Here is a 20159-nt window from a genome sequence, read left to right as displayed (position 1 = left end):
CCATCTTTTAAAGACATCCAGTCTTTAAAAGTTATGGAGTTCCACTTTCTGAAAACTCTGAAGAGGGGAGATATTTTTCTCAGTCCATCCAGTAGTAAAGGTAAGATCTTGGGAAGGCAGTGGGCTTTGCTTCTCTGTTCCTCTTACCTGGTGAAGGTTAGGAGCACGGAGGGGGCTGCCCAGGTGTATTTATTTTATTGTGGCTATAGCCCAGGCCAGAAAGCCACTGTCCCACTGTCCCCCTGAGCTGGACAGCTTGTAACTATCCTAATTTATTGGTGTCAGAATAGGAACAGTGGATTCCTGCCCTCTCCTCTGTATGGGGGTGTATTTCCATGGCAGGGGAATTGGAAGTGGATGAACTTTAAGGTCACTTCCAGCTTCAGCCATTCTGTGATTCTTTGACAGATCCATCTGCCTTCAAGGCAGGAGAAAAGATTCTGAAGAAGGATTGTTGATTTCTGACATGTATTTAGACAGGATGCCTTAGGGTAGTGTTTCAATCTCATCCCACTGGTGTGTCCACAATTAAGCATCTTAAGGAGGATCTCCTCAAGGTCCAATTCCATGTCAGGCTTTTGAAAATTCACCTGTAGACAGGAACATCCACACACTGGATCCATCATCTGGTACAATTTGCCTTTCTGAAGTCAGGATGTGAAACTCATTGTCCCTGGCTGCCAGAGGATGGAAAAATCCTTCCTGCAGCTTCTAGGTAACTTCAAACCTTCATCCAGCACTGATGAGAAGAGTTTCTTCATCACTTCCCTCTCCTCCCTCCCCATCCTTGCTGTTACAAAAAGCAAGTGGCCAGAGTTCCTCAGGATACCCTCGGGGTCATGGCAGAGCTGAGCAGTCCCTGAACCCCAAATCCCATCCTGCAATCCCTCAGGGCAGGCAATTACCAAATTAACACCTTGCAGTGAGAGCTCTCCAGCACTAATCGAGCTGGATTTATGGGCAGGGGGGCTCAAATGGGAGCAGTGCCAAACTTTGTGTGACTGAAATAAATTGAGTCTCCAGCGCCAGCTCAGTGATTTGGAGCCCTTGCAGATGCTCTTTGCTGTCCCTCCACCCAGGAGCTGGAGGCATCATCTATTGTCCCCAGCTGTTGCCCCTGGGGTTTACACAGCTGCCGTGGGGAATTGGAGGGTGGGAGGTGCAGCCTCCCAAGTGCTTCAGACCCACAGAGGGGTCAGAGGTGGCCACGTTTGGGCTCAAAGAGGAACAGGTGGGTACAGGGCTGGCATTTGGAACACTGGCACTTTTATTTTTAATGGCCCTCCCCCCTCCACGCACGGTTCTGGAAATGGCTGCGAAATGCATCTGGCTGGACTGAACAGGCTTCCTGCCCTGAATCATCTTGGGTTTGGGGGTTGAATATTCATTCAATTTGTATTTTAATGCATGCAAACCCATTCTGGATTAAAGCACTAATTTAGACTTGAAATGTATTGGGCAGGCTCTGATCAAGGCTTCCTTTCTCATCCCACCTATGGGTGCTTTTTCTCTCTACTTCTGTTTTTCTCTTTATTGCTGGGTCAAAGGGTCTGTGCAGCAGCAGGCACAAGGAAATCCCAATTGGAGCTTTGGGAATAACCAGTTATTCAGATCACTGGCAGTAATGAAAAGCTGGGGTGAAAAAGTCTTGCTGTGGTTCAACTCAAGTGGTTTTTTAAAACTGGGTGGGAAGTGATTTCTTGCTGGATTCAAGCAACAAAGGCAAGCAGAAAGAGAGAGGGAAGTGTGAAAAAAGTTGTTTTGAGTGAGAAAACAAGACTCACAGCACTAATAAGAAATAGAAGATGTGCTGGGCAATGATCAACCTATCAGGGGATCCCAACAACTGTGAAACATCACTGACGCTTTCACTGAGGAGAAAAGTGGTACAGAGTTACCACATTTATCTGAAACTTGTACTGCCCATGGCAAGGGGTTGGAACTGGGTGACCTTTAAGGTTCTTTCCAACCCAAACCATTCTGTGATTCTCTGATTGCTTTCTGCAGGTTTGGTGTTCATCCCTGTGACTTCCATGAGCTTCTGGTTTTAACACCTGAGAGGATAATATCCCTGGGATATGGCTCACTGAGCAGTACCTAAATGTGAGTCCACCTTAGCAGGGTCCCTCTGGGAGTCTGCTGTGTGTGACACCAGACTAACAGAGTTTGGACAGAGAGAGGCCATTAATTCTGTGCTTGAACCCTCTGTGTGATGACAGCCTGTGGAACTCCAGGCCAATGAGACCAAATCCCACCGACGATGGAAAAAGATCTCATACCCAATGTCCAGCTTTCTGCATCTCCCTGCACAGCTGGGATCCTTGTAAGTTGTTCTTTTTCACTTTTTTCTTTCTTTCTTTCTATTTTTTTTTTTTAGTCAGATTGTGGCATGCCTTACATAAAAAAAAAATTAAAAAAAAAAAAAAAGAAGAAAACACACACACACAAAAGTGTCATTTGATTCCAGCCCTGAGGAATACAGTGGCAAGCCATCCCCTCTGCTGGAGGTGAAGCAAAGCCCAGGAGCAGCCTGCTGCAGGGTCTGTCCTTTCATGTGACTAATACACACAAATCCCCCGTCCCTGGGGGCTGGGGGATCACTGACAGCAGGCACTGGCTGTGAGAAAGGGGTGAGGGGAGCCAAACTGTGCTCTCCTTTCATTCAGCAGGGTCAGCTGTCCCACCTGTTCCTCCTGCTTAGACATGGGGAGCAGGGATGGATGGATGGAGGGGATGGGGCAGTGGCAGCATTCACGGTGAAAACTCATCGAAGGGAAGGAATTCCGTCTTTAAATGGGAAGAAAGTGGGCATTTGCTACAGAGGTGGAAGGAGAGAGGCTGCAGGACACAGCGGGGCTGGCATTTGCCTGAATCACTTCTCTGAGAACTGGGGAGCAGGCCAAGAACGAGCTTCCTAATGAAAGACTAATGATGGATGAAGCTCAGTAGGTGCTGGGTTGCAGTTTGATTCTGAAACCCAATCCTCCACCAGCTGTTTGTTTAACAAATGCCGAGGATCACTCTGCAGCAGCGCCTGCCGAGACTCCCCCGAGAGATTTCTTCTGCCCAAATGACACCTCTTGATTTTACCCTTCTCCTCCAGGGTCCAACCTGTACAGATTTCCTTTGGGGCTGTTGCCACCTACTCTGCAAAACCTGCAGCATCTTTTCCCACAGACACGTGGGATCGTGTCTCTTTGCCCCTGTTTAAACCGAGAGCTGGTTCAGGGTTGGACACTCCCTGGTGCTGTGTGGCTCCAGAGCGCCCAGCACAACAGAGCTGGGGCCTTTTTTGGGTGCTGTCTGTGTGACAAAAAGCCCCATATCACAGAGATTGGGGGACTGATGGTCCATCACACCGGTGGGAAGGGTGGATGAGATGTGTCCGTGAGCAGCCCAGCAGAGGAAAATCTCTGGGAAGAACCTCAACACCTGGATGTTTTTCACAGTGCACAAGCAGTGCTTTATTTGAAGTTTATTTGAAATTGCCTTTCTTTTCTTGACTGTGTTTTTGACTTAGGAGAATTTTGGTACCTGGCAGGCGCTGGGGGTGTTTAGTCTGGAGAAAAGGTGGCTCAGGGGGACATTGTTGCTCTCTACACCTGAAAGGAGGGTGTAGCCAGTTTGGGTTTGGTGTTTTCTCCCAGGTATCAAGTGACAGGACAAGGAAAAATTATCTTAAGTGGGGCCAGGTTGGATATCAGGGAAAATTTCTTCACTGGAAGAGTGATTGAGCATTGGAACAGGCTGCCCAGGGAAGTGGTGGAGTCACCATCCCTGGAAGTGCTCAGAAATTGTGTGGATGTGGCACTTTGTGACATGGCTGAGTGGACACGGGAATATTTGATCAAAGGTTTGTACCTGATGATCTTGGATGTTTTTTCCAATCTTAATGATTCTACCATGGGTCTGGGAGCCCCTTGGTTTTCCCTGGCAATCACAGGGAAATCACTGCTCCCAGGGGAGCATCCTCTACGTGGCTGGGGGAAGACCAAAGCTGAAGCAGACAAATCCCCTGCAAGATGCTGGTTTCTCCTTGCACATTTGCCTTGTGCATCCCCAGGCCCCAGCGTCTGTTGGGGGCTGGGGGGACCCCACATCCCCTCTGTGACCCACAGGAGATGTGAGCACAAACACACCCAACCTTGAAACCAAAGAAGCTTCAAACCTGTCATTAAAGCAGCTGCACTGGCAATAAATTTAGTATTTAAAGAAGTTCGGTGCCAGTTTGAAATGGAGCAAGAGTAGCTATGGGAACAAGCTTAACAGAGTTTCATCCTGCTGAAAAGTGACCCTGTAAAGATGTGGAAGGCTCCTGGAAGCACCAGCATTTTTCCTATCAAAGGAAAGAGTTGAATCTCTTAAAAATCAGGTAGAAACATGGGCCAGGCAAGTCAGGCAGTTCATTTACAGGCTGCAAATATAAGTAGAAGTAGTGGTAATAAAAGGTTTTAAAATCTCAAAATAAAAGAAATTCATAATGTGAATATTAAGATTTCAAAGGAAGAAAATGCTTTTCCTTTGTAAAGGAACAGTAAAAAAGGGAGAAGAAGGCTGAATGCTGTTCCCACCAGGAGACATTGTCGGTTCTCCTGGATGTGTTCAAGGTCAGGCTGGATGGGGCTTGGAGCAACCTGGGATAGTGGGAGGTGTCCTTTCCCATGGTAGGAGGCTGGATTCAGGTTATCTTTAGGATCCCTTTCAACCCAAATCATTCTATGATTCCAGGATTCTTGGCCTACCAGGAACTCTTTCTTTTCTTGATTTGGGGATGATCATGAACGAGCTCAATTGGCTTTCTCATACTCAGATCCCTGCTTAGGACCACTGCCCTGCCTCAGCCCACCTTCCCATGGACAGTAGCCTCACCCAGCTGGATTCTGATCCCAGCAGGGGGAAGGCTGGGATTCAAAGGGAAATTTGATCAGAGACGGTTTTCCAAATCCGCCAGGTTCCCTTGGAAATCCCAGCTCAGCACCCTGCCTGCTGCTGTCTAATGAGCCTCTCAAGAAAAAAAGACATCAAACCCCAGGATTTATTATTAATCAGCCCAGCTTCCTAACACCTCCTCTGTGACCTTGGTTGCTAGGAAGTTGGTGTCAATACAGGAGAAGTGAGGTATTAATAGAAAGAAAGAGCAGCTGTAAGAACTCAGAGCAGCATGGCCAGTGGAAGTCTTCCAGGCTACTCGTAACCCAGCCTTCCAGGAGAGGGATAATGATTTCACACTGAAAGATGGTAGATTTTAATTAGATATTAGGAGGGAATTTCTCCCTGTGGGGGTGCTGAGGCCCTGGCACAGGGTGCCCAGAGAAGCTGTGGCTGCCCCTGGATCTCTGGAAGTGTCCAAGGCCAGGCTGGACAGGGCTTGGAGCAACCTGGGATAGTGGGAGATGTCCCTGCCCATGGCAGGGGGTGGAATGAGATGAGCTTTAAGGTCCCTTCCAACCTGAACCATTCCATGATCCTGTGACAATGCCAAGCTGGAAAGCAGGGATCATAGCCCTGTGTCTGGACACAGACACTAAGTTGAAGCAGTTTCAGGCTGTTTTTCCTTTGCTGTGTGTCCAGCACAGCACACCCTGAACTGGAGGGGAAGCTGCTTGTCCAAGGATAAATCCAAGAGGAACACAGTGCTTCTGGGCACAAAGTGACATCAGGTCCCTAGAAACCTGACCTAGGGAGTCACACTCCTGCCCAGGACTGGAGGCTGGACTAGATGAGCTTTTTTGTCCCTTCCAACCCAAACCATTCTGTGACTTTATGATTCTATCATTTTATGCTCCAAGAATGAGCTCCATCAGTCTGGCTTTCCCCTGGGATGCATTTTTCTCTCTTTACAAGGGTAGGTGCAGGAACTGTGGTCACAGGCAGCATTCCCACGCCATTTCCTCATGCCAAGGCCTGACTTTGTCAAGCAGGAGGCAGGAAAGGCTGCTGCCCTTGATGTGGGGTGGCAGATAGAGCAGCAGGGCTGGGAGGGAGGAGGGGATTGCAGTGGTTGCAGACAAAATTGTTAAACCTCTCCTTATCCCACGTTATCCTCCCCTCAGCTGTTCCTGGCTGGGAGGTGCCATGTGGTGTCCAACAACTGCCACGTTCCTCTCATGAGGTGAGACAGAGGGGGGAGCATGAGGGGACCCCTCACTTGGCTACTGCAAGGCTTTTCCACCCCAGAAATGCTCCAATTCCTGGGGAAATGGAATCATTCCATGCTGCTGCCTCTGAAAAAGGCCTCACGGGCAGTGCCATGCCTGTCTCTCACACACAGGGCTTGGCAATGAAGCTCTTTAAGCCCAAATCATGCACAGCTGGGAGTCGATCCCACATCTCCTCTCCCTGTGCTGCCTGCTTGGAACCTGGGCTTTCCCTCAAGCGCAGGGAATTAACACAGAACACTCCTGGAGCTGTGTCGGTGGCAGCCTGGACACCTGGGGGCTGTGTGTCAAGTGTCAGACACTTTGATGGCTCCATGCTTCCATCTAGTGACAAAAAGCCACTGCTCACCCCTCCTGCTTGGCTCTGCCTCCTTTCTGGTTGCACTGCAGTATTTCTCAGATTCCTGATGCTGAGCCTGCCCATAGAGCTATTTCCATTTATTTAATCAAAATCTAAACCTGTAAATGAGTAACTGCAAACAAAAAACTAAGGGTGAAGTTTTTGCACAGAGCTGTCTTTTGGCAGGAAAAAAGTGGCTTGCACATGTCTGCAAACATGCACTTGCTCATCAAAATGTTCTGATTTCCTCTTCAGTGGGTAATATCCCTAAAAATGGGCATCAGCCTGTGGTGGCAGAGTATTTACATGTCCTATTTCATGGCTCCTGTGTGGCACAGCCGTTCCTTTCCTCATCTTAATTCTAGGCTTGCATTTCTGATTATTAAGGACAATGCTTTTCATGGAACTGTGGAATCCCAGAATGGTTTGTGATGATAGGGACTTTAAAACTCCTCCAGTCTCACTCCCCTGCCATGGGCAGGGACACCTTCCACTATCCCAGGTTGCTTCAAGCCCCATCCAACCTGGCCTTGGACACTTCCAGGGATCCAGGGACAGCCACAGCTTCTCTGGGCACCCTGTGCCAGGGCCTCACCACCCTCACAGAGAAATCTTCTTCCTAATATCCCATCTAACCCTGTCCTCTGTCAGTTTAAACCCCTTCCCCTTGTTGCTCCATCCCTCCAATCATCTTGGTGGCCTCCTCTGGACTTGCCCTTTCCTTTTTTCTTTTCACGTTTCAGCTCCCTCATGGGGAGGGTTCCCTGTGCATTGTTTCACTTAATCTGTGACTTTCTGCAAAGAATAAACTTCTCATCTCAGCCAAATCCTTCTGATCTGCAAACCTTGGACATTTGGTGGAGTTTTTCCTGGATAAAACATTTCCTTAGGATTGGATCACAAAGTGCTATGGATGCTAATACTAACAGTTCTTGCTGACTATGGCATAGAGAATTTGAGTGACAGTGTGTGTTGGGAGCAGCACTGAGGGCAGCAAAAAGCCATAGTGACCCTGATCAGCCTCACCTGGGACCACCCTCCCCAGCCTGGCTGTGGTTCAGGAGCCTAATTTAACCTCATCTGTGGCCCTGTGCTCTCCCTGAGCTGTGGTGTAGAAATACTGCTCTGTAATCCCGCTCTGGTCCTGCCTTTTAGCTGGATATGGGCTCCTGTTGTAGCTGAGCACCCTGCCCTGTCTCCTCTTGTTTCTCAGGGGGTTTTCTGAGGGGTTTCACCTGGCCCATCCCTTTATTTGGGGCTATGGATGGACCCTGTTACCAGCACCTGCTTCTGTCTGCTGTGTTTGTCATCCTTGAACAGTCTCTTCTTTAGCAATACTTCTTTGTTTGAGAATTGCCTCAGGTTTATTCTTCCCTCTGACCACATTTCCAGTGTAATTCCACTAATGAGTAAACTGAGTGTAGATCACTGATGGGGTTAACTCACACGGGGCTCCTGTAATCATTTGCTATACATGGCTGAGACACTGGGGCTTGGCTAAGAATAAACCAAGCACGACTGGCTCCACTGCTGGGCAGAGCTCCAGAGCTGTCCTGAGGGTTGATTGCCCGTGACTTTGTGCCACCAAACCTCTGAATTGAGGCCTGAGCAAGCCTGTTTCACCTCCCTTTGGGGCTGAGAGCATGAAGCACATTCTGCTGCTGTTTGGTGTGTGGTAACTCATTAAACCTCAGTTATGCTGTGGGGTCTGGGAGCTTCCTGCAAATTTCAGTGGAAACTTCCATGAAGGTTTCCATACCAGGGCAGGGGCTCAGCAACCCATTGAGAGACTCCCTCAAAATCCATCTGGGCTCCAAGCAGAGGAGGGCAGAGGTGTGGGAGTAGAGATGCTGCTCAGTGTCTGAGGGAGGCTGGATTGCTTCTTCCCAGAAGCCAAGGCTCTCCAGGGCATGAATGATAATGCCATGAAAATCCTCTGCCCTCTTTTCCACAGGGAAAAAGACCTGCAGGGTTAAAGCTACTTGAGAAGTGATAAGGGATCTAAACACCTTTTGGGCAGAATTCCCAGCAGATGCTGTTGGGAATACCATGGGAAAATTGAATTAATAATATATAAGGGAACCCTGAAGTCCACTTGCTGTGCAAGTCAGTCCCAGACTACCAGCGTATCAAGAAACAGTTTTTCTGTCATGTTGTAGAAGGGAAAAAAGGAGGATAAAATGGATTTATTGTCCTCCTATTGGTGGACCTAACCATGTACCAATGGAAGAACAATACCAGGTTATTTTTGTTATGGTTATTAAAGTCTTGGAACAAAACAGTTAATAGCAGCAAGCAGCTTGGGTTAATAATTAAGCACCCTCAATGGATGGCTCTGAGCTGTCTGTGACGGGATTTTAGCCTTTTGGGAGACTTGTCTGGTGGGTTTCAGCACTGGGCAGGGTGACTGACACAACCCCAGCCTGAAACCTCTGGCAGAGCTGGTGCCAAAGGGATGGAGCTCTTGTGCTGGTATTGGAGCCCCTGCACTTCTCTCATCAGAGAAATGGAGGAAGAACAAATTAAGTAAGGTAAGTAAAGCCAGAAAAAGTTCTAAAGGGGATAATAAAATTAAATCCAAATGATATTTTCTGCACCTGCTTTGAAATGCAGCATTCACTTGTGCCAGGGCACTGGCCTCTGCCCAGAGCACTTTGCAATGTGTTACTCAAATATTTATATTCCTAAATTATTAGGAGAGTTCACAGCTGTTGCTCCCACAGGTGTGCAGTGAGGACAAAGAATACCAATGGGGTTTGTTTTAAAGTTACAGGGAAGGTCCTGGAGCCAGACTCTTGTGAATTCCTCATCCAGTGTTCAAGATGAACCTTTGGAGAACATTTCTGCTGAGTGCTGGCCTGATATTCTTGGCAGGTGGGTGATGGAGAGGTGTTGTCTCCAAGCACACCTGTGGAATCCAGTGGCTGTCTGTGAGACGTGGAGAAGAACCCCTAAAAGGTGTTGAAAACTGTGGGAAATTGACTGTGGCACACTGGACATTGTCCACCCTTATTGTTGGTTTTCCATGGCATTATTTCCACAGACACAGAAGAGATTTCTGGATTAATTTTTAATTCTCCGTGTTTTACCTGGCTTCATATCATACCTGTTGTTTTTTGTTCACTTGATGGTAAATATGTCAGTCTTTGCATGTTGATATTAAGGGTTCATGATGCAAAAGTGTCCAATAATTGGCTTCAGTGATCAGTGCTGATGTTCAGATTGCATCCAAAAAGCTAAAGAGTTGGAAATCTCTTGAAATTTTAATCAGAAAACTGGATATCACTGTAAAATGACTTCTGGAAAATTCTGGTCAGTGGCTGCATGAAAATAAGCCAGATGCCGGTTCATCTCTCACCTTCAGAGAATGAGGGTCCCCCAAATAAATCCTAAATTGTCTTAGGAATTTGTTGCCTTCATGAAAGACATGGCATAGCCCATTATAGGTGACTTAACATCATGAAGATATTTTCCAGGCCTGTTTGTCTTTCTTAAGGACTTCAGAAGGAAACAGCTGGACAGGCTGTTTTGGAGACAGAAAAAGATATATTTTGTAGGCAGCCTTAATTCTGGGAGGGTGCACAGGACTCCTCAAACACATTTCTTTGAGAGATGAAGGAGCAAACATGATTTTTTCATCTTTAATTCTTGAGGATGACAGGAGGCTCCCACTGTAGCTTGGTTCACCAAGCCCTGAAGGCATCAACACCTCCCTGAGAGGAGCTGTAAATGGGGGAGAGCTGGGGGGAAAAAGGATGGGCAACATGATTAATTTGAGTGCCTGAGAAGGAGAAATGAAATAAAGGATGGGATTACAGGAAGGCAGCTCTCAGACCACTGTGTCTCATCCTGAATAAGTTGTTTTAGATGTTTGCATTTCCCTTCAGCCTGATGGAGCTGGTTTGTTTTTGCAGGGACAGCCTCAGCATCTCTCATCAGGCCCCATGAGGGCAGCATTGCTGGAGGAACATGGATTTCCATCACTATGGATGGTGAGCTTTAAATTCATAAATAATACTTATATTCATAAATAATTTATGAAGTATGTGTTGAAATAGAATCATAGAATGGTTTGGTTGAAAGGAACCTTAAAGATCATTTCATTCCACCCCCCTGCCATGGGCAGGGATACCTTCCACTAGACCAGGTTTCTCCAAACCTCATCTAACTTGGCCTTGGACACTTCCAGGGGTGTAGAAATAACAGATAATCAGTTCCCTTCTGAGGTTTGTGGTTGGAGTGACAAACCCTACCAAGAGAGCCATGGGCTATGACACTCATAGCATGAAATCAGCTTGAAATGATGATTTTCTAAGCTATTGATGAAGGTTTATTTCTAAGCAACAGAAGTCAAAATGCCTGCTTTATTTTTGCAGAAAATTTTTAGAAATTTCTTCCCTGCTCCTGCCCTTTTATTGGAGAAAAGCTGAAAATCTGTTTCTTTCATATGTCCTGTGATGCTGGAGCTCTTAAAACTCTAATGATAAACATGAGATCTGAGTAAAAATCACAGAAAATTATGTCATGTCCATTTGGGCCCAAAACCAAGCGTACAAAGCTAGTTCTGCTCTTCCACAGAGAATATTTATTCATTGAGAAGAGAGTTGGTTTCTGAACCAGCTGTAAGATTGATAGCTGGCACAGGTTGCCCAGGGCAGTGGTGGAGTCACCAGGGGGATTTAAAAGATATGTGGAAGTGCACTTGGGGACATGGTTTTTACTCTTCCAACTCTGTCCCCATCCCCCTGGGGGGAAAGTGACTTAATGGCTGTGTGGGGCTGAGTTGGCAGCTGGGGTTAAACCACCACAACGTGAAATGACACAAATATGGTTTTAAAAAAACTGATCAAGGGCTTTAAGCATTATTCCTAGAGAAGCTGAGTTGTACCTCCAAAAATGCTTGTTGTGCAACTGGGGGTGATCCTGTCCTCACAGAGCTCTTCTGATTGACTTCCTTGCTTAGGCTCAACATCCCACCAGGTAGAATCTGTCTCTCCAGCCAGTGCATCCTGTCTGGAGGTGTTCCTGGTGAATCCAGACCTGCCCAGGCTGCCCTGTGATGTCTCTCCTCTGCATTTGGACTTGCCCACTATCAAGTGCAGAACAAGGTATGATCCATAGTTACACCGGGGGTGAGACCTTGCCCTCTGTCAAACAGGATCCTCATTTTCCTTCAGTGTCTGCACAGGCAGTTTGGGAGTTGGAAGAATTCCTGTGGCTGCTACTGTGGCCTCACTGAGCACCTCCTAAGCTGGGTTGATTTATTCTTGTTTCAACTTTCATGAAGCACAAGGCTACCTTGAGGCATGAGGGTCACAGTGAGGCTTCTTGGGCAGTCCAGATCAGACCTTCCAAGGTGTGTAGACATCCAGCTCTCAGAAGCAAAACTCCCAAGAAAATCTTGGAGGAGACTCCATCAGCTTTTGGTGTCCTTGACCTGTCCAAGGTGATAGAGAATAGAACATGAGATAAATATGGTTCCAAGCAGCAGCAGGGCAGTTTAAGCTGCCTGTTTTCTATCCTGTCATAGCTTTAACACGGGTTGTTGAACTGGAAAACTGGGGTGTCTGAAAAGGACCTAACTCTTCCATATTTTGCTGCTATGATTTGTCTGGGAGTTAATTCTGCTGGGTGCTGTGCTGGGAAACTGTGTGAATCAGGGATGCAGCATTAATTTATGGGGCAGGATCAAGATGCCCTGCAGATCCAGGCAGCTCTGGGTTATTTTATTACTTATGAATAACAATTATTTTCTGTGTATGCCTAATGAGAATGTTTGTGTTTTGCATTAACAATAATTTGGGTAGAGTTCCCATGCAGTCCTGTCACCTTCTGCTCTTAAATGTGATCTCTTGCTGAGCTTCCACATGTCTTTTAAACTGTTATTTTAAAGTTTGGCTTCATATGTGTGAAGTTTGGGCTGACAGTGTAAAGCTTCTTTGCTCTATGGAAGTCTCAGTGGACTTGCAGTGAATGGAGACTCTGTAAAGGAATTGGCATTTCCTAAACACGATTTGTATAAAAATATTATAATATTACACATTTTCTTCCACCTAGGCCTTCACCCCAGGAGGGTTTGTACTACGTGGAGGTGATGTTTAAAGGACATGTGATTAACAATCTGACTGAGAAAGAGAACTATTCTTTCAAGGTAATTACCAAGCAAGTACAGAAGTGAGGATAAAGAATTCAAGGTATTGAAGAGAGTGAAGCTTCAACATCATGTCACAGGAAATACCTTGAACTGGATGGAATCATGGAATGGTTTGGGTTGGAAGGGACCTCTAGGACCACTCAATTCCAACCCAAAGCTAAAAAAAGATGGAAAGAGGCTTTTTGCAAAGGCATGTTAGAGACAGAACCGGGGGCAATGGCTTCAAAGTGAGAGTAGGTTTGGATTGGATGTTTGAAAAAGGTCTTTAATGTGAGGCCCTGGCACAGGGTGCTCAGAGAAGCTGTGGTTGCCCCTGCATCCCTGGAAATGTTCCAGGCCAGGCTGGACAGGGTTTGGAGCAACCTGGGATAGTGGAATGTGTCCCTGCCCATGGGAGGGGGGTGGAATGAGGTGATCCTTAAGGTCCCTTCCAACCCAAACCATTCTGGGAATCTGTAATCTCTTGCAGAACAGAATCCTTAACCATGACTGTGTGCTTTGGGATGAGGCCTGGTGTGCCTGGAAGTCACATCCCACCTCTGTGCTAATTTTGAGCAAAAACCCCAGCATTTTGAGTAAATTGCACATTAAAGCTGAAGAGTGATTGGGTGATTCAGAGAGCTCAGAGAGCTGATGAAAAATCACCAGGGGATGCTGTTAATGAGGCACATTCCAAGCTAAATAAACCACAATGTGTCTCTTTGTTTTGAGGCTGGGCCCTGGGAGCTACATGTATTAAAAATTAATTTTGCCTCCGCCTTAGACTGGAAAAGCTGCTGCAGGCAGCAACAAGTCTGAGCAGCTCACAAGTGTCACTGGGTCATCCTGTGGCCCCTATTTCATGCTGCTTTTGGCTTCTTTCACCACATCTTCTCCAGCCTGGGGTATGGTGTGATGTTGCCTTTGCTCCCCAGAAGTGGCCCTTTGTCCTGATGGGACATTTGTGGTTGGGGTCTTTTTCCCCCTTGGACTGAGACTGATGAGAGAGAGGAAGTTTTCTCTTGTTCAGACTTGGTTGTTTATTCTTCTTTCATCTACATTATATGCATACCAAGTACAAGCAGCTATGTGCACTATGATGGAAAAGTGCAAAATGGCAAACAAAGATCCTCTTCAAGGTCTTTTATATGTCTGTTTACCCAATTAACAAATGCCAAGTAAATTATTTTTCTTAGTGACCCAATGACCCAACACCTGTGTGCTGCATTCTCTATCCAATCACCCACTACTACCCAAAAACCTCTAGATGAAGAAGATGAAGAAGAAAGAAGAAGGAAAAGAGACAACGCCTTAATTCCTCCATCTTACTTCTTATTTTCTAAACTAGCTTAAACCTTGAAGTTTAACTTTCTCACCCAGTGACTTAAGAAAACTCTCTAATTTACACACACTCTTAGTTTTTCTATTTAACAGTTGTTTTCATGGTGTTATATGAAATTCAGTGCTTTCTTGGATGCCAGAGCCAGGTATCACAGATAAAGGTACAAATCTTGTATCTCTCACCCCAATAGCCATTGCTGGAGGAATTTGTGGCTGCTCATTCATTTTTAACATGAGCAGGAGGGAAGGTAAAGGCTGAGCTCTGAAAGGGAAATGGGCTTCAAGGAAAGCTCAGGAAGAAACTCGACATATGCAATGGTATCTTTGAATTAATGCAACAAATTAATTTTGTATGGTATTTCTTGGGCTGTGAGCAGCACATGTAAGTGCCAGTGAGGACATGAGGGGGTCATAAAGGAGGTGAGGAAGATGAGCATGTCCAAAAAGGATGGGGAAGGGTCTGGAGCACAGCTCTGATGAGGAGCAGCTGAGGGAGGAGCTGGGGAGGCTCAGCCTGGAGAAAAGGAAGCTCTGGGGGGACCTTTTCACTCTCCAAACCTCGTTGGCAGGAGGATGCAGCCAGGTGGGGGTTGGACTCTTCTTCTGCCATGTTACAAGATACAGGATGAGAAAATCACCTCAAATTGCACCAGGGGAGGTTTAGGTTGGATATTATGGAAAATTTCTGCCCCAAAGGATTGTCAAACACCAGCCCTGGAGGGATTGAAAAGCCCTGCAAATGTGGCATTTGGGGATAGGTTTTACTGGATTTAGCTGTGTTGGATTAATGGTTGGACTTGATGATTTTCAAGGTTTTTTTCCTCAGAGGTGAAGCTGGTCCTTTCCCCCAAAAAATCTCTTGTATTGCTGTGAGATGGGCCAAGACAAAGTCTTTGCCCCACTGCTTTAAGGCACCCAACAAGCTTGCCAAAGAGTGGCTGGAGCTTTTCACATCTGTGATGATGAAATTGTTCTAAAGGATATAATATTGGGAAGAAAAATGGTGTCACCACTCAAGATAAAATACAGGTTTTAACTTCAGCTAAAGCATGACCTAGAAAGTTGGTAGAACTTAGAAAATTGATACACTGCATGTATTAAACTGTGTCTTCTGACACTGGATCAAGCCAGGGTGGGCTATTTGGGCAGAAAAAAAGATGTAAAAATATCAATAATCTTGGCTCTGAATGGAGAGGGGGTAAGAGGGAAGTAATTCTCTTTATTCCCTCCCCAGAGCAGGACTCTGCTGCAAAGATCAGATGTGTGAGTCTCTGAAATGCAGCTGCTGGTTGTGAGCAGTGCACCGTCAGGAGGGGCTGGACTGCTGCAGGAATAGCTGACATTTCTCTGCAAATTTCTCTTTGCAGTTCTCAGCTGAGCAGACACCTGTGCTTTACCAAATTAATCCATCATCTGGCACCCCAGGTATGGGACCTTTCTTTAATCTGTGATGCCACACAGACCTTTTGCTTATTGGGGTTTTGGATCAGACTTTAAAGTTACATGAGAAGTCATTCACTGATTTTGGTCTGAAAAATTAGCTGGAATATAGCAGATCCACCAACCCCCCCAATTTCTATTATTTCTGTATTTCCAGGTTTCATTAGAGAAAATTGAAAGTTTGATCCTCAAAGTCCAGATTAATCAAAATATTTTGGTCTTTCAAGAGTTCAAGACAGTCACATGGATGATTATATCACACAGATGAGGCTCAATTTAAATCAATCCTTAATTTCCAATTGTTTTCAGGTGTAGTTCAGCCCTAGATTCTCAAGCCTTGCTTTAGGGTGTCAGTATGGCAGTTTCTGTGTGTTGTCTGGATGGATGTTTCACCTCCCACTGAGAGTGAAGAACAGGAAGAAAATCTGGCCACAGATATGTCCAGGTCCTTCTTTAGACCTTCACCCTGTCAGGTGTACAAATGATTACCATGTAATTTTGGTTATCTCATGAGGTTCTGCAGTGGAATTGGGTTAGAAAGTGGGGTTTAGTTAACAAAAGAATTGTGGAGAAATTGTCAGCTCAGTTCAAATACAGATCTGCAAAAAGAAAAAAAATAGAGAATTTGGGTGTTTTTGGTGGGAAACAAAGACATGTGCTTTGAGAAAAGTGAATTAAGTGCAAAATCATCTTGATCCATGGTAAAAGCTGAAAGTATGTTCAGTGCAGGAACCTCTGCAAAATCCATAAAGACCACAAATTCCTTTTGTTCAGCTCACAAAATCTGCAAATAAAACTCTGCTTTTAAAAGAGTCTCTTCAATTTCCATTTCCTCTTAAACAGGAAATTTAATACAGATCCATGGGAAGACAATTGCTGGGAGATACGAGACCCTGGACTTCAATGTGGATTATATTGATGGGTAATTATGAACACTCAGCTATCTGCTGCAGTCCCTGTAAATTGGCATTTCTTCCATCAGCCTCCTCGACAGCAATAAATTGCAACCAGTTGGCCCAGAATTGCCATTTACTTCCTTTGTGGTTTATTGCAGCTCATGAGTTGGGCTCCAGCAAACTTTGTTAATCTAATTGCAACTGGTCCATTAAGCTGGTTGGTTTGTTTACTGGCAGCACAGTCAATCACAGCTCAGTGTGAATTGTACTGTAATTGCAGCTGGCTGCTGTAGATTTTATTTTGGCTAGCAAATTAAAATTTAACTAATTAAAATAATGTCAGAGTCGAAAAGTTAAATAAATTTTCCCCTTTCCATTTGCATTTTTTTAGAGGGAAAAAACCTATTAGTTTGAAGCAGATGCTCTGGTGAGCCAGAAGACTAAGGAGAAGTATTTTGAGACAAAAGGCTTTGTTGTTCAGTGCTTTAAACATTCTGTATTTGTTTTCTTGTTCTCAGAGGTTTGATAATTATTTTTTTTTTATGTTGCTTCTCTGGTAACATGCAACAGAGAAAAGCAGCTAGGTTTAAAAAAACCTTATTTTAGGACAGCAGCCTGTTTAAACACAGTAAATCCAAAATGAGCATCAATACTGTCCTGCTGTGTGTCATATGTATTTCCATATGCATGGATATATTATCAAATGCTAATTTATAATTTCTGTGCCAATGGCAGTGAAGAACTAAGCCCAGGTAAGTATTTTAAAGCTAAACTATTAATCCATAGTTACTCTGCTGGGAGTTTAAGGATCATTTCAGGAGCCAGGAAAGACATGTATCCTTGGTAGTTAAATTTTTAATTGAAGCAGCAGATATTTAACAATGAGATGCTTTTTAACTTCTCAAACTGATTGGAAATGTCTTTTGCTAAGTGATTAAACTCCTTGCTGAAGGAAAGTTTCCTTCCTGTGAAGGAAAGTCCAGTGCAGATTCCTGCCATGCCACCCCTACACTGTGCACATCAGCATCCTTTGTTTGGTATCAATTATTGTTTTACCTGCCTGTGGTGGAACCTTTGATCAGAGGGAAGAAAGGCTGCTCTGTCTGGGTGAGGCTGGACGTGCCTGCAGTGCTCTGCTGCCAGATTATTCATTTACAGCTCAGCCTCACCAAAAGGAAACAGCCTCAAAATCCCAGCATACCAAACAGGTTCCCTCTGCAGCTTCACATGAATAATTTGCCCATTTTTGGTGTGTTAGGAAATAGGTACCAGGTGGAGACTCAGACTTGACCAGAGCACTCTGTCACTCAGTCATGCTGATTCAGGATCTGGAGCAAAAAAAAAAGGAATTTTTTTTATACTTTCAAGTGTGTTCTGCACCTTTTTCCATGCTTTGTATGGGATGCACTGGTCCAGTGGTGCTGAAAAAACATTTGGAAGCACTGATTTTTGTTTTAAGTCTTCATAAAAAGGAAATCTTCTCAATATCAGCCACCTGTATTAGTAAAAGCAAGCTCTTTAAGGAAAAAAACCTCATAAAACTGCATTCTGAAACATGGGCCATAGAAAACTGCACTGTGAGGGATGGGTCAGCACAAAGTGTTTGCATTACAGGTTTTAATTACCTATTTCCTTTAATTGCCTGTTAATTCTCAAGCAATCATTGCCAGCCTTTGCTTATTCTGCTAATTAATCTGAATTTATTCCACCCACCTTCTTCCTCCTCTCCAGTGGAAGTTGTCCCATATTGATTCTTTAAGGAACAGATATTTAAATTTTTTATCAGGAGCTTGGGTGATTTCTGCTGGAAGTTGTTTGTAGTGTTTTTCCTCAATGAATGCTGGCTGCTGATTTTAACAGGATCAGGTTTTCATCTGCATCACATCATATTTTTCCTGTTTATTCTTTTGCCCAGGCCAGCTGTTCTTACCTCAGAAGGAGATGGATGGAGCAGTCTCTGCTCTTTTGCTGACAGGAGATCTGGAAGCACGTCAGTTCTTCTTTACTTTGGGTTTGTGTTGGTGCAAGGGCTCAGCACAGCTTGTGCACAAAAAAAATGTGGTTTTTGGAGGAACTCTTCTGCTTTGGCTTAAAGTGGAGACAGACCCTGGGGAGTTATGGTCTGTGATGGGGTGGGTGAGGGCTGCTGGCTTTCTGCAGCTTCAGCCACTTGAATGTAAATGTGAGTTAACGATGGGAATTGTGTCATTCCATGACTCCAGAGGGTTGATGTAGTGCCAGCACATCTGTTTTAATTACCTGCTCATTCTCACAGTTTAGGAACCTGCAGAGGAGCAGGTAGAGGTGGAACATTTTTGTCCTTCTATTCACCCTCCCCTTGTTGCCTGCATTTGTCCCTGCTCAGTTTTTTATTTCAAGGGGGGGTTCTGAAGGCCACCAACAGCATCACCTTCTAGAAATAGATGTTAGGGAGCCAAACAAAGCACTGCTGCTGGGAGACATTCTCCTAAGCTCCTGAACTCTTCATCATCAGTGGCAAGATGGGTTCTTCCTCTCCCATCTCACCTGCTTCACTCCCATGTTTCTAAAGATGAAACAAAGATAAATAAAGAAATAAAGACAGCAAACCATGACTATCTTGGGTGTATAAGCCCACATCTTCCATTGGTTAGTTGATTCTACTATGTTTTGCTTGTTTTTTGCTCCCAGGGCTCAGTGAAGTCCTTTGTCTCTCCACAGTTACCCTGTTCAGGTGAAGGATGGACTGGGGACTCTGCAGTGCCGGGTGGAAGGGAACCACATAGGTTGGTGAAAAGGGGTAAAAGCCGTGGGTTTCTGCCATTCCTGCAGCTCCAGAGGATGGAGGGATGAGGGTTTCTGTCATGAGTTGCTGTCCTGTCTCCAAAGCTGGAGTGTGGCTGAGTCCACAAAAGCAGCTTCAGGTCAAGGTGTGCCAGCCTTCAGCACGGCCCCTGCCATGGTTTGTGTCCCCTGCAAGGCCTGGGAGAGCATGAAGGGAAACCACCACGTGGTGTGGACATTGCTGACAGCCAGCAGGGTGATCGGGGGTCCTTGCTCATTTTCTTACCTTAATCTTCCTTGTCTGTGATGGATCTTCCCTTTGGAGCTTTATTAGAGGAGTAAATAGGGTGTTCCCTTCTGTTCAGAGTCTCTCCAGTAGCAGGGGGATCCCTTTCATTTTTCCTCACTTTCAAGCCCCCTGAAGAAGTTTCTAATTTCTTGTGGAGGCTTTGAGCTCCAGCCTTCCTGTTGGGAAAGATATTGTGAGTTAAATATGTAAAATAGACTTTTCTTGCTGTTGTAAGAAAAGGAGAATGAGGCCTAGGGAACCAGGACAAGATTTGGTAGGATTTACTCCATACTTCTGCCTTAAAACATTATCATTTTTCTGTCCCCCAGGGTCCCACAACATCAGCTTCTCGGTGTTTAACAAAGGAAAGTGAGTAAAAGAATAATTTGTCTCTTCTTCTCTGGTTTTACATGGGAATACAGCTGCATTTGAGTCCAGGATGAGTGAACAATGTTTTTCCTCAATCATGATTTGATTGCTTAGATAAAGGGTTTTGCTATCTTGAGAAGATGGTTGTTTGATTGGGGAGAAAAAAAAAAAGGAGAATTTTTCTCTCAAAGCATTTCCACATTGGTGTTTTATACTTTACCTTCAGTGTCCAAAACAAAAGATAGCTTATCTTGGACAAGGGGGATTCAGGAAGGATCCTGAATGATCCTCCTGAAGGAGGATGGATTCAGATTGGATATTAGGGGGAAATCCTTCCCTGTGAGGGTGGTGAGGCCCTGGCACAGGGTGCCCAGAGAAGCTGTGGTTGCCCTTGGTTCCTTGGGGTTTTCCAGGGCCGGTTTGGCCGGGG

The 20159-nt window shown here is 45.3% G+C and overlaps 1 protein-coding gene across 1 annotated transcript in view; it reads left to right on the top strand.

The window, feature by feature from the left end:
- Positions 1-8307: 8307 nt before the first annotated feature.
- PKHD1 (PKHD1 ciliary IPT domain containing fibrocystin/polyductin) overlaps positions 8308-20159 on the top strand; it is a 245082-nt gene continuing 233230 nt past the window's right edge. Inside the window, exons 1-10 of the mRNA XM_033512946.1 lie at positions 8308-9029; positions 9266-9372; positions 10413-10490; positions 11462-11606; positions 12556-12649; positions 15340-15397; positions 16256-16334; positions 18224-18298; positions 19009-19073; positions 19690-19729. Of these exons, the coding sequence (XP_033368837.1) occupies positions 9321-9372; positions 10413-10490; positions 11462-11606; positions 12556-12649; positions 15340-15397; positions 16256-16334; positions 18224-18298; positions 19009-19073; positions 19690-19729 (686 nt within the window). The 5' untranslated portion in view covers positions 8308-9029; positions 9266-9320. The remainder of the gene's footprint in view (positions 9030-9265; positions 9373-10412; positions 10491-11461; positions 11607-12555; positions 12650-15339; positions 15398-16255; positions 16335-18223; positions 18299-19008; positions 19074-19689; positions 19730-20159) is intronic.

This window comes from Parus major, chromosome 3 (assembly GCF_001522545.3).
Source record: "Parus major isolate Abel chromosome 3, Parus_major1.1, whole genome shotgun sequence".
NCBI lineage: Eukaryota > Metazoa > Chordata > Aves > Passeriformes > Paridae > Parus > Parus major.
The sequence above is the reverse complement of the archived record's forward strand: the minus strand, read 5'-3'. Positions and strand labels throughout refer to the sequence as shown.